The 12,050-nt window shown below is 46.4% G+C and overlaps 1 protein-coding gene across 2 annotated transcripts in view; it reads left to right on the forward strand.

Annotated features, from left to right (window-relative positions):
- The first annotated feature begins 698 nt into the window (after positions 1 to 698).
- Positions 699 to 12,050, forward strand: part of ST8SIA1 (ST8 alpha-N-acetyl-neuraminide alpha-2,8-sialyltransferase 1) — a 180,377-nt gene continuing 169,025 nt past the window's right edge. For both annotated transcript variants that reach the window (XM_007194830.3, XM_028162041.2), the window contains exon 1: positions 699 to 1,490. In XM_007194830.3, coding sequence (XP_007194892.1) covers positions 1,255 to 1,490 — 236 coding nt within the window. In that variant the 5' untranslated portion in view covers positions 699 to 1,254. The remainder of the gene's footprint in view (positions 1,491 to 12,050) is intronic.

The raw sequence follows: 12,050 nt of genomic DNA on the forward strand, positions 1-12,050 counted from the left end.
TCCCGAGGTCTGTTTGCTGGGCCACCAGCTGTCTGCACATCTGGATGCAGCAGCGCCTTTCCCTGCAGGGCGGAGGCGAGGCGGAGGACCCCGGTGTGCACGCACCTCCTCGTGCGCGCGCGTGCGGGCCCGCGAGCATGTGTGCCCGCGAGCGCGCGCGCGCACGGGTGTCGCTGGAGCCGCGGCTCCGGGACCGGGGAATGGGGGTGGGGGCCCAGGAAGGAATCAATCTCCGCCGGCCTCCTCGCGCCTCACTGCGGGTTAATAACCAACCAGTTAGAGAGAGCCGAGGGTGACGGCGGCAGGGTGACAGCCCCGGCGCGTCGGCTGCGTGTCGGAGGGTCAGGCTTTCAGCCAGTCTCGGCCACACTCAGGGATTTGTGTATACACATTTTGGGGGAGGGTTATTATCATTATTGTATTGTTTGCCTCTGTCTCCGGGGGACCAGGGCGGGAGAGAGGGGCGCGCTCTCCAGCCGAGCGTCGCGCATCTGAACGGGTCGAAGGAGGCAATTTCGCGGGTGGGGGAGGGAGGGGAGACCTTGATTTCCACCAATCCCCGGGCGTTTGTCTGCGAAGTCCCGGGCGCCGCGGAAGGCTGCGGCGCGCCGCTGAATTAACTGATGAAAGCGAGTTCTTTTCTTCTCCGGGAGGGGTGGGAAGCAGGGGTCCTGGCGGGGCAGGCGGAGAAGCCCGGGGCGGGCTAGCGGTCCCGGGCCGCCGTGGAAATTTCCAAGGACTTGGCGCGGCGCGGGGAGCGCGTCTGGGGGGTGCCTGGCAGCGCAGTAGCGCGGGAGGCGGGGAGAGGCGGCGAAGGGCGCAGGAGCATCGCTCAGAAGCGGACGCCGCGGACCAGATGTCTGCGAGGGAGACGAGACTCTCCCCGGCCCCACGCCGAGGGCGACGGTAACGCTGCAGAACCGGCGGGAGCGACTCGCCGCCGCCGCTCCCCGCGCTCTCGGAGACCGCGGCGCCCGCCTTCTGCAGGGGGAGCGACCATGGCCGTAGCTCGTGACTTGCTCCCGGGGCACTTCCCCTAGGAAGAAATCCTCGAAAAAGTTGCCTTGGAAAAAATCCTTGCGCTGACCTTTGGGGCTGTGGGCGCCGAAGGAACGTGCGTGCGAGTGCGAGCACGAAAGCGAAAGGTGTGTGTGCATGGGGGGCCGGCGGTGGGGGGATCCTCCGCTGCCACTGCGCCTAGCCTAGTGCCGAGGCTCCGGCCCTCGACCGCCACCCTGGGACCCGGGGGCTGCGATGAGCCCCTGCGGGCAGGCCCGGCGACACACGTCCAGAGGGGCCATGGCCGTCCTGGCGTGGAAGTTCCCGCGGACCCGGCTGCCCGTGGGAGCCAGTGCCCTCTGCGTCGTGGTCCTCTGTTGGCTCTACATCTTCCCCGTCTACCGACTGCCCAACGAGAAGGAGATTGTGCAGGGGGTGCTGCAACAGGGCACGGCGTGGAGGAGGAACCAGACGGCGGCCAGAGTCTTCAGGTACTCCTGCTTTCGCGGCTCCACCCTGCTCGTGTCCTTTCCTCCCGGGACGCTGAGGACAGGGTCACCGGCGAGGACCGCCTTGCAGAGGCCCTTTCATCCCGTCCTTCTTGTCCTATTCCCTTTCTTTGTCGTTCCCAACCTGGAGACATTAGTCAGGGGCCCTTCCCCAGCCCTTACCCCGGGAGATGTGCAGACACCTGCTTTGGCCCTGGAAAGTCTGTACTGTACGCATTTTTTCCCAAGCCTGAGTTGTATTCAGCGATTTGCCGATAACCGGTGGGAAGAAGAATCTAGGCTAACTTTGTCCCTTGAACTTAATGAGAATTTATCTCAGGCTCTGCAGACATTCGAAGCTGTAGAGAACTAGATGCAGGTACCAGGCGTCTTCCTGGGGTTTGGTGCATGGTTGGTAACGTAAGTCACTAATGAGGGAGTCATGGGCAGTGAAAACATGGGCATCCAGCCTGGCTTCCGCTGCTTTGTGCAGTAAGCCCGTAACAAACACAAGGCACTTACTGATGCCCTACCAAAGAGCCGGGGACTGAGTGATTGTTATTGGAGTTTCACCGACTTTCTAATAACAGATATTATATCCCCATCTTACCAACCACAAACTGAACCTTCAGAGGAGAAGTTACTTCCCCAAGGTCATGTACCTTTGCAGGGTCGGAGCTGGGATTTTGGTCACATAAAGCTCTAAAGCTCCCAGCTCTTTTGCTTGGCTTAACTGTGGATGCCTTCTGGAGGCTGGGAGATGTACTTTAGGTGGGGACTTGAAATCAGAAAACAAACAAAAAAACCAAAACCAGGTTGGAAATCAACCTCAGAGCATCACTCAGAGGTTGTAGTTTCCCTTCTTTTCTGGGAATTTCAGTTTAAGGGTCTAAAGATGAGTTCTTGGCAGCAGGGGTTGTGCGGTAAGATTGGAGGTGAGGCAAAGCTGCTTCCGCTTCTTCTCTGTCTTCCTGATCGTGCTGAAGGGGCACCCTGGTGCTTCTCCCACTGTCAGGAGCCCCTCTCACCTTCAGTCCCTTCAGCTGAAGGTGCTGCAGTTGGCTCTTCCTGTGATGGTTGTGGTCTGGAGGTGCAGAGGGGGTACAGAGTGCTTTCCTTTGCTCTGCATAGGATCTTTCCAAGCCGTATATGGCCAGGTGAGAGCCAACTTCACTACTGTTAGTTACAAATGTTCAGAAATATCTGTAAATTAAAAAAACAAACTTTTAAAACATATGGTTTCCTTCCCTTTCTCAGGCCTGCTCCTGGAAAGGTCAAAGAGATAATAGCCAAACCTTGCAGGGAAAGGCAGCTGAATTTGCCTTTAAACTGCGAGGGAAGACGTTCCTTCTGTCTCTCTGTTTAGAATTCTGCTATCATTAAGTTTAAAAATAACCCCACTCCCCTTAAAAGTATATAAGAGCTGATTTTCTCTTGCCTTCATGGTATTGATTGTTCTACTCAAAAGGCATAGCATGCAGCCATTCTTTTCTCTAGAGACAGAAGGCACTTTCATTTCAAGTAATGTAAGGAAATGAGTTAAGAGCTTCCCATTGGTTTGCAAAGAAAGAGTCCATTTTTTTTTTTTTTTTTATAGGCGGAGCAATAATGAAGCTCTTTTAGAGAATAGATTTCTTTTGGAGGACATAATTGAGTGGAAAATGCTTCACATTCTGAGAAGCCCAGGCTCGTTGTTTCTCAGACACACTTGCCTCTTGCTGTCTATAGCCTCGGGGTAGTCTTCAGTGTGCTTGGCTGGCATTTGGTCTAGTCTCTCTGTGCAGAGAAATACTTATGAAAATCCCAAAACTGCCTAAACACATACCCCTCAAAGTTAGTGTCTGTAAGACTGTGTAAGCGGCACCATTGCGCATGGAAAAGAGTTTGGGCTTTGGAGGAGAATCCTGAATTTTTAGACTGATCGTGCCATGACTAGGGAAACAGCAGAGGACCTTTGGCAAGTTACTCTATCTCTTTGAGTCCGAGTTTCCTTATGTATAGATGGAGATAATAGCATCTACCTTGCAGGGTTGGTGTAAAGTTTAAATAAAAAAACTGATGCCAAGTGTCTGGCACATATAACTAGTCAGTGATGTCATTCTAATTGTTAGAAAGTGTAAATGGTAAGTTATATACGTTACAACTTTAATAAGGACATTTGGCCAGGCCATAGGAATTTGGAATGTTTCACTTGCCAAATTTGCAGCGAATCATTAGTGGTTCAAATTCGCCCGTCCACACGCCTCCCCACTGAAGCTAATGAACAGGGACAAGGATTTTAAAAGATAGTCAAAGTATCATGGTTTGTTAAGTCAAAAAATTTTTTTTACTCTGCATGTTTAATTGTTTTTTAACATCTGGATTGTTAGTATGTGGGTAACAGAGTATGATTGTTAACTATTAGGTCAGCCAGAGGCCTTTATTGTGTTAAGGAGACACAACTTTGGCAAACAGTTATCTGTGTTTGCCAGTCTGAAATAGCTTCTGCACAAATACAAACACACATACATAAATGTACAATATGCACTTACGTGTGGGGATGTATACACATTTATCCATAAACCACGGAATGATGTATGTATATGTATAAATATATGTATATTCATATATACATACATACAAATAATTTCAGCCAGTCAGTCAACCCATATTTAATGAGTGACTACAATGCACCAGGTATGAGTTAGGCCCTGGGGGATAGCAGTAAACAGGATGCATGAATTGCTTCCTCTGAGACAGCTTACCTCCTCCTAGGGCGCGACTGACAAAAACCTATGAGTAAGGAAATGTGATGGTTTAAAGTCTTGTAAAATCCTGTGAGGACAAAAGAAAGTGTTTCACTAGGTTTATAAGCATCAGAGTTTCAGATTCCATTTTGCCCTCTGTGCTTCCATTTACTTTTGTGATTTTCTTCTTCTCCAAGCTTAGAACTTAAGTGCTGACTTCTCAGAGGGGAGTTTTGACAGATTGTTTGGGGGGGGGGGGTGGGCAGCACGAAAGTAACAAAGCTGCAAGAGTTTTGCTAAATAGGAAGTTTCCCTATCACCCACGTAGTCTAAGGAAGATAAAGAAGTCAATTCACCCTATCATAGAAACTTAAAGTTATTATACAACTCTTGCTGCTTCTGACTGAGTAATCAAGTAGTGCAAGGAAATGCCAAACCAAAGTGGCATTTGTCTCATTCATCAGGTCCTTCCCCATTTTGGTTGTTTCTCAGAAATAAACTCCTGTTCACGGTTTATGTGCAAGGCACCTGACATGGTAGCAACAACAACAAAACCAACAAATTATTAGGCTCTTGTTATGTGTGTGGCACTATGCTAAGTGTTTTAAATGTACTGTCTGATTTAATTCTTCTAAGAACGTTGTATGGGTACCTTGTTATCCGCGTTTACAAAGATGACTATGCCCTGGTCCCTGTGACAGGTGTATATGTATGTAATCAACTAACCACCTGGCAATAGGGCCATTAAAGAGAGGCAGCATAACAGAGTGAAAAAGTTAGGAATTGGGGAACTGTCAGTACATGGTTGGAGCTCCCTTTCTGGTTGTATGATCATTGGCAAGTTCGACTCTCAGAGCTTCACCTTCCCCATTTGTAAAATGGGGTTTGTAATCATTTTTTACAGGTTTATAGTGAAAATCATACGGTAGCATACAGATAGCATTTAAAAGGATGCTTGCTTCGTACCTCTGTTTAATACGTGGCCCTTAAACAATTGAACCACAGGCAAAGGGCTGGGGAGATTCACAGAACGTGGCACTTGATTCCAGGGAGGGAGGGGAGTTGGAGAGGAGGTGGTATTTGTGCTCAGCCTTGAAGGATGGTGAGATGGGGGAGTGGTGAGAGGGGAGGGCAAAGGATGTTCCGGGCAGACAGGACAGCAACCGCCAAGACGGGGAGGTGGGCAAGTGTCTGATGTGCTTCCTGTGTGGAAAGTTCTTAAGTCACCCACAGCGAGCACAGTAGTAAGCAGACTGGGAGGCAGGTGGGAGCCAGGTCCCAAGCTCTGAATGGGCTTAAGGCGCGGCTCGTGAGGAATGAACAGACATCAAGTATCCAAGGGCACTGGCCACGTGCCGACATCAGCAGAGGAGGCACGGCACTGTTCCCGGTGGATCTGGGGAAAGGGGATGACACTAGGGTGCTTCGGGCATCCTGTCTGTTCACTGGCTGGGGGCCATCAGTCTAAGTAGTCCTGTTCCTCTTTCCCTTTCTAAATTCTGAACGAAAAACACTCCTGTAAGCAGTTCTAGCTTTATGTAGCTTCCTTTCTGTCCCTATTTTAAATCTACGGTTACCAGAAGCTTCGGGTGTTTCCACAGCTGCCCTGGTGGCTGCAGAAGGGCACTGGGGTGGGGGGGGGGGGAGGGAGTGACGGGATGGGAGGAGGGTGCAGCCATCTGTGTATATGGGATGTAAGTTTTATGTTTGTTAAGTGGGGAATTTGTGGAATTCACTGTAAAAGTAGTTTAGGAGAAAGCTGGTTTAATGTGGTGCTTATGAAAATAAGCTGCCATTATGCTGCAGATTTACACATGTGAAAAAACTCCATCAGCAATAATGCAATGACAAAAGTAAGTCATTAACATTGCTTGGACTCATGACATGTACCAGGTCCAGTTCTTAGTGCTTGTATTAGTTATGTTTGTTCCCATTGCTATTTTATAAAGTAGATATTTGTATGTTCTTTGTCTTACAGTTGAGGAAATGGAGGTTCAGAGAGAACCACTAACAAAGTGATTGGGTTGAGTTTCCACCCACAGCTATTAGACTCTAAGCCTTATGCTCATTCTCTGATAATCTCGGGGAAATGAGGCACTGCTGATGTCTCTTATGATCTGGCCATGATTACTTTTCCACCATCATCTTTCATCAGTGTTCCTCCTTATGCTTTAGTAATACTGGTAAAAGTTATAGCCCCTGAAATAAGCCAGGCTGTGTTGGCTTTGCTTGCGCCATTCCCTCTGCCTGGAATGCTTTTCCTTCAAGGCCACAGGGCCCGCCCTTCACGGGGTCAGTTCTTACTCATCTCTCCACAGTGCGTTGCAGTGGTTAAGAACAAAGGTTCCAAAGTTAGCTGTCCTCAAACCCTGCTGCCACTATTTGTTGTGTTCTGGCGCAAATCAGATTTCATTTCCTCATATAATAAAATGTGGCTTCTTATAGGAGTGCTGTGAGCATTAGAATAGGTAATACGTTGAAAGTGCTGAGAACTGTTTCTGGCCCATAGAGTCGGCCCTCCGAATCTGTGGTTTCCACATCCGCGGATTCAACTAGCTTAGGATGGAAATTCGAGACCCGCAGTTGGTTGACTCCTCGGAGGCAGAACCCACGGATATGGAGGGCATCCTGCACTAGCCATTTTATATAAGGGACTTGAGCATCCGGGAATTTTGGTATCTGTGCGGGGTGGGAGGGTGGGGAGATGGGGTGGAGTCCTGCAACCGTTCCCTCACGGATACCGAGGGCCCAGTGTAATTAGTGCTTAATCCGCATTGGCTTTCCTCAAGGCAGCTTTCCTTCCTTCCTCCCCAGGATGTGTTAGAATCTCCTCCTTCAGAGAGAAAAAAAAAAAAAAAAAAAAAAAAAGCCTTGTGCATATTTGCATTTTTTCATTGATCCAAAATATCTACTACTGTATCTACCACTATTATCATAAAAGGGGCTGGAACCATAACGGTGAACTTAACAAAACCCTTACTTTCTTGAAATTTATAGGCTAACGAGGGGAGACATAATAAACAGGTAAATATAGAAATAGCTGGTAATGACAGGTGCATTTCTCAAGCTGTGTTAAAAGTACCGGTTTACTTGTCTGCCTTTTATGCCGACTCATCCATATTTGCATCCCCGGAGCTGAGAGGTGGTTCCTGGCACACTCATTTTTGTTGAGTTACTGCGTGACTGAACGTTTTAGAATGGAGTGGGGACCAGTTAGCCAGTCAGCCAGCAAGGATTGATCGAGGTCCAGCACTCTGCTTGGCTGTTTGGGGACCGAAGGAGTACATGGCATCCTCTCAAAGAGTTCCTACTCTAGAACAGAGTTTCCTCACCTCAGCACCACTGACATCCTGGGCTGGATAATTCTTTGTTGTGGAGGGTTGTCCTGTACATTGTAGAATATTCAGCAATACCCATGGCCTCTGTCCACTGACCATCCACGGAATGAAACAACCATATATGTCCCCAGATATGTCTCCCGGGGGGCAAAGTGGCTGCTGGTTGAGAATCAACTGCTTTAGAGAAACAAAATCAATCCAATTGACAGGATTTAAAACACCCAGAAAATAGCATGCAATTAACAGCTGCATTTGGAAACGACAAACTGTAAATGCTTTGATGACTGGAGGAGGAGTGAATGAATTTACTTTGATAGATGGCCAGGTCTTGGTTAGGGAAGGATAGGGAGAGGGGATGCATTTGGGGAGATTTATGATAAGTTTCTATTGAAAGCTTGTGTGTGAGCTGATCAGTGCCCCGCCTTAGACCTTGGCAAGAGGAACCCATGCTTTGTGTGCTGTGTTTTAGGGGGGAGCTCACTTCGCTTCTCCTCTGGTCTCACCCCTTCTCAATCAGGCAAGGCTCAATGGGGCCTTTGTAGACCCTGGAATTCCCAGCCCAGATGACTCAAGCCCACTCCGTAGCGTGCCTGCCTTTATGTAGTGTTTCCCCCACTCCTCATCCTGGGGGTGGCTTGTCCCACTGCTGTGTGCACTCCTAGGCCCAAGGGTTGGCCAAGGAACAGCTCTTTGCGAGAATGGGAGGCTGTGAGAGGAAATTGGATATGGGATTGGGGGGATTTCACGTGTACACATGGGGAGGGGGTGGCTCTTTCTGTGTTGCCATGTTCCAGTACCAAACTTGCTGGAGTTTGAGAAGCCGCAGTTTGAATCTGGCATTCCAGATTGTTATACAGGTATATTTGTCCAGGGAAAAGGATAGGAGGAGAGAACATATATTTTATCTGTTTGTTAATTTTCACTTTTGTCTTCTGCCTTGCAAGTAGGGGTATTTTTTTTTTTTTTTTTTTGCAATGTGGGAGCCTATTTGTCTTCGTTTTGTAGAGGAGTGTTTAGGCAGCTAGTTGGATCAACTGAATAATTATAGATGTTAGTGTAGAGTATGGCCAGTTTGTCTTTTGACAAAGTTCTGTAAGGAAGCCAGAGCTGTTATATCAAACTAAAAACTTGCTGAATCAGGAGACACAAGCTCCCCACTGTGGGGATAGGTTCCTCCCTCAGCGTCTAGCGTCCACTTTGGGGAGGTGAAACCCGTGGTCGTATTGACTGAAGACACGGTTTGAATACACTCATACAAAGGAAGTGGAGTCCAGGATTTGCTACTTACAGATCCCAGAAGCAAGGGGGCACAGTGAGCTTGGGGGGGGCAGCCCCCCATCCCAGGCCCAGGAGCTCAAGAGTGGGAGACAGAAAGCAAGGTAACAAGCACCTATTACTTATAAGGTGGTTGGGGCAGAGGTCTGGAACTTTTTGTCGGCTTAACTCTTCAGTGGTTATTTTAAAAGGCGCCTGGGGAAAAGCAAAGAGGGAACGTATGGCGGGCATCCTAAACGCGAGTCCTCTTCAAAATGTCCAGACTCTGAGTGTGAGCCGGGTTATCATAATGTAAAATGCCTAGGCAGCAACTCAGTAAAACAAGCTTTTTTCTCAAAGCTTGTTTTTCTCATCATAGTTGTGAATCGTTTTGGAAGTGATGCTGGCTGTGTGTCATTAATGCAGTCCCTTACGATGAAGTTGATAGATTTCTAGTCAAATACTTTCTAGCTTTTCATTGTATTTTGGCTCTTTTGGGAGCTCTGTGACCTTGGGCAAGCTGCTTGACCTCTCTGTTCCTTTGTTCTGTCATCTGAAACATGGTGTAATATGCCAACTCACTTCCTAGGTTTATGATGATAATTAAGGGAGATAATCGTGTGCAGTTGTGTGCAAGCCATAGTCATTCTCAAGCTGGTTTGGTGAGATGACAAGATGATTGTTCCCATCTAGGAAGAGCCTGGACTTCAGAGCCCCATAGAATCAGGTTTTAATACTGGTTCTGTCATTTATTAACTTTGTGACCTTGAAAAATTTACCTGGCTTTTCTGAGCCTTAGCTGTGGGTGGCACTTCTTACCTTGGGAGGATTAGGTGCTGAATAATTGCTAATTATTAAGCCATAATGATGAGAAAGGCTGCTTCCTGGGACACATCCTATGCCTATTATTGCACTTTTAGTAATGGAATGTATGATGATGAAATGTGACCTTATGACACACTTCTTCCTCCATAGTGTTAGTACTAAGTTTGCTGTAAAATGGCCAGCAGAATTTTAAGGAAGAGAGCAGACCCCAGTCATAAATCACCCATTCATTCATTCATTCAATCATTCATTTATCTACATTTAGTAAATGCCTCTTGTGTGCCAGTTAGGTACTGGGATACAGTGATGAAAGTTAGACATGGTTCATGATTTTATAGAATTTATTGTCGAGTCTAGTGTCATTAGTTAAGTCAGTAAGAAACTGAGTGCTGTGTTCCAAGGGTGAGAGTTTGTTTTAGATAATCATGCTGAGTTTTTTTTGTTTTTTTAAAAATAAATTTATTTATTTATGTATTTATTTTTGGCTGTGTTGGGTCTTCGTTTCTGTGCGAGGGCTTTCTCTAGTTGCGGCGAGCGGGGGCCACTCTTCATCGCGGTGTGCGGGCCTCTCACTGTCGCGGCCTCTCTTGTTGCTGAGCACAGGCTCCAGACGCGCAGGCTCAGTAGTTGTGGCTCATGGGCCTAGTTGCTCCACGGCATGTGGGATCTTCCCAGACCAGGGCTCGAACCCGTGTCCCCTGCATTGGCAGGCGGATTCTCAACCACTGCACCACCAGGGAAGCCCATGCTGAGTTTCAAAGCAACCCATTTTCCCCCTTTCTGTTGGACGGTCTTCTAGCAATGGCACTGCATGAGAGGGAAGCTGCCGAAGCCATAAGAGCTGTGCCACTCCTTTAATTAGGTGCCGGAAGGAAGCTGAAATGAATTCAGAGTTACACGGTCTCCATTATTCAGGGCTTGAGTAACAGACTACAAACCAGAGATTTATTTCCAAGTGAGTGTAATGAGAAAGGGCTTGTTTTGAACAAAGTGCTTGTTTCAATTATTGATAAAACAAATATGTACATGATTTTATGTCCCTCACACTTATTTAAAAAATTTATAGTGTTTATTATTTGTCTGATTTTGGAAGTAATAGTTACCTACTATAGGAAAATTTTAAATATAGGAAAAAGAAAAAAAATCACTCATAATTCCGTTCCTCAGAAGTGCTCATTGTAACTGTTTCTATTTTTTTTTTTTAATTAAGAAGTAACTTCAATCCTTCAATCTTACAAATTCTCCCAAAGAATAGACAAAGAGAGGGAACATATAGTTTTTTAAAAATTTTTATTTACTTATTTATTTTTATATTTATTTTTGGCTGTGTTGGGTCTTCGTTTCTGTGCGAGGGCTTTCTCTAGTTGCGGCAAGCGGGGGCCACTCTTCATCGCGGTGCGTGGGCCTCTCACTATCGCGGCCTCTCTTGTTGCGGAGCACATGCTCCAGACGCGCAGGCTCAGTAGTTGTGGCTCACGGGCCTAGTTGCTCCGCGGCATGTGGGATCTTCCCAGACCAGGACTCGAACCCGTGTGCCCTGCATTGGCAGGCAGAATCTCAACCACTGCGCCACCAGGGAAGCCCATAACTGTTTCTTTTTTGTGTGTTTGTTTGCATGTGTATTATTACTAAATTTTATGTATTTTTAGTTTTATATCCTTTTTAATCATTCAACATTATAGCTTTAACATTTTCTCATATAATTTTTAACTTATAAGCTTGTGATAAAATAGATTTATGATTTTCATTTTGGAAAAAAATTATTTACCATGAGTTTCTTTTTAAAAAATATGTTACCACATTGGAACAAATTACTTTCTTCAAAAGGATCCTTAAAAAGGATATTGAAAAGATATGTTGGCCAAAAGGTTCATTCGTTTTTTTCCATAAGATGGTTCTAGTAGCACTTAGTTGTCTTTAACTTCATTCAAAACAATTTTGTTAGATTGTATATGACAGCTGTCATATCAGCGTGCATTTAAAAAAAGACTTATAAAAATTGGTGAATTTTTGTGTAGCCATTTTAATATTGAAGATGGAAGAAAAACGCAACATTTTTGGCATATTATGCTTTATTATTTCAAGAAAGGTAAAAATCCAACTGAAACGCAAAATAAGATTTGTGCAGTGTATGGAGAAGGTGCTGTGACTGATTGAATGTGTCGAAAGTGGTTTGCGACGTTTCGTGCTGGAGATTTCTCACCGGACAGTGCTCCACGATCGGGTAGACCAGTTGAAGTTGATAGTGATCAAATCGAGACATTAATTGAGAACAGTCAACATTATACCACATGGGAGATAGCTGGCATACTCAAAATATCCAGATCAAGCGTTGAAAATCATTTGCACCAGCTTGGTTATGTTCATTGCTTTGATGTTTGGGTTCCACATAAGTTAAGCAAAAGAAACCTTCTTGACCG

This window comes from Balaenoptera acutorostrata, chromosome 11 (genome assembly GCF_949987535.1).
Source record: "Balaenoptera acutorostrata chromosome 11, mBalAcu1.1, whole genome shotgun sequence".
NCBI classification, from domain to species: Eukaryota; Metazoa; Chordata; class Mammalia; order Artiodactyla; family Balaenopteridae; genus Balaenoptera; species Balaenoptera acutorostrata.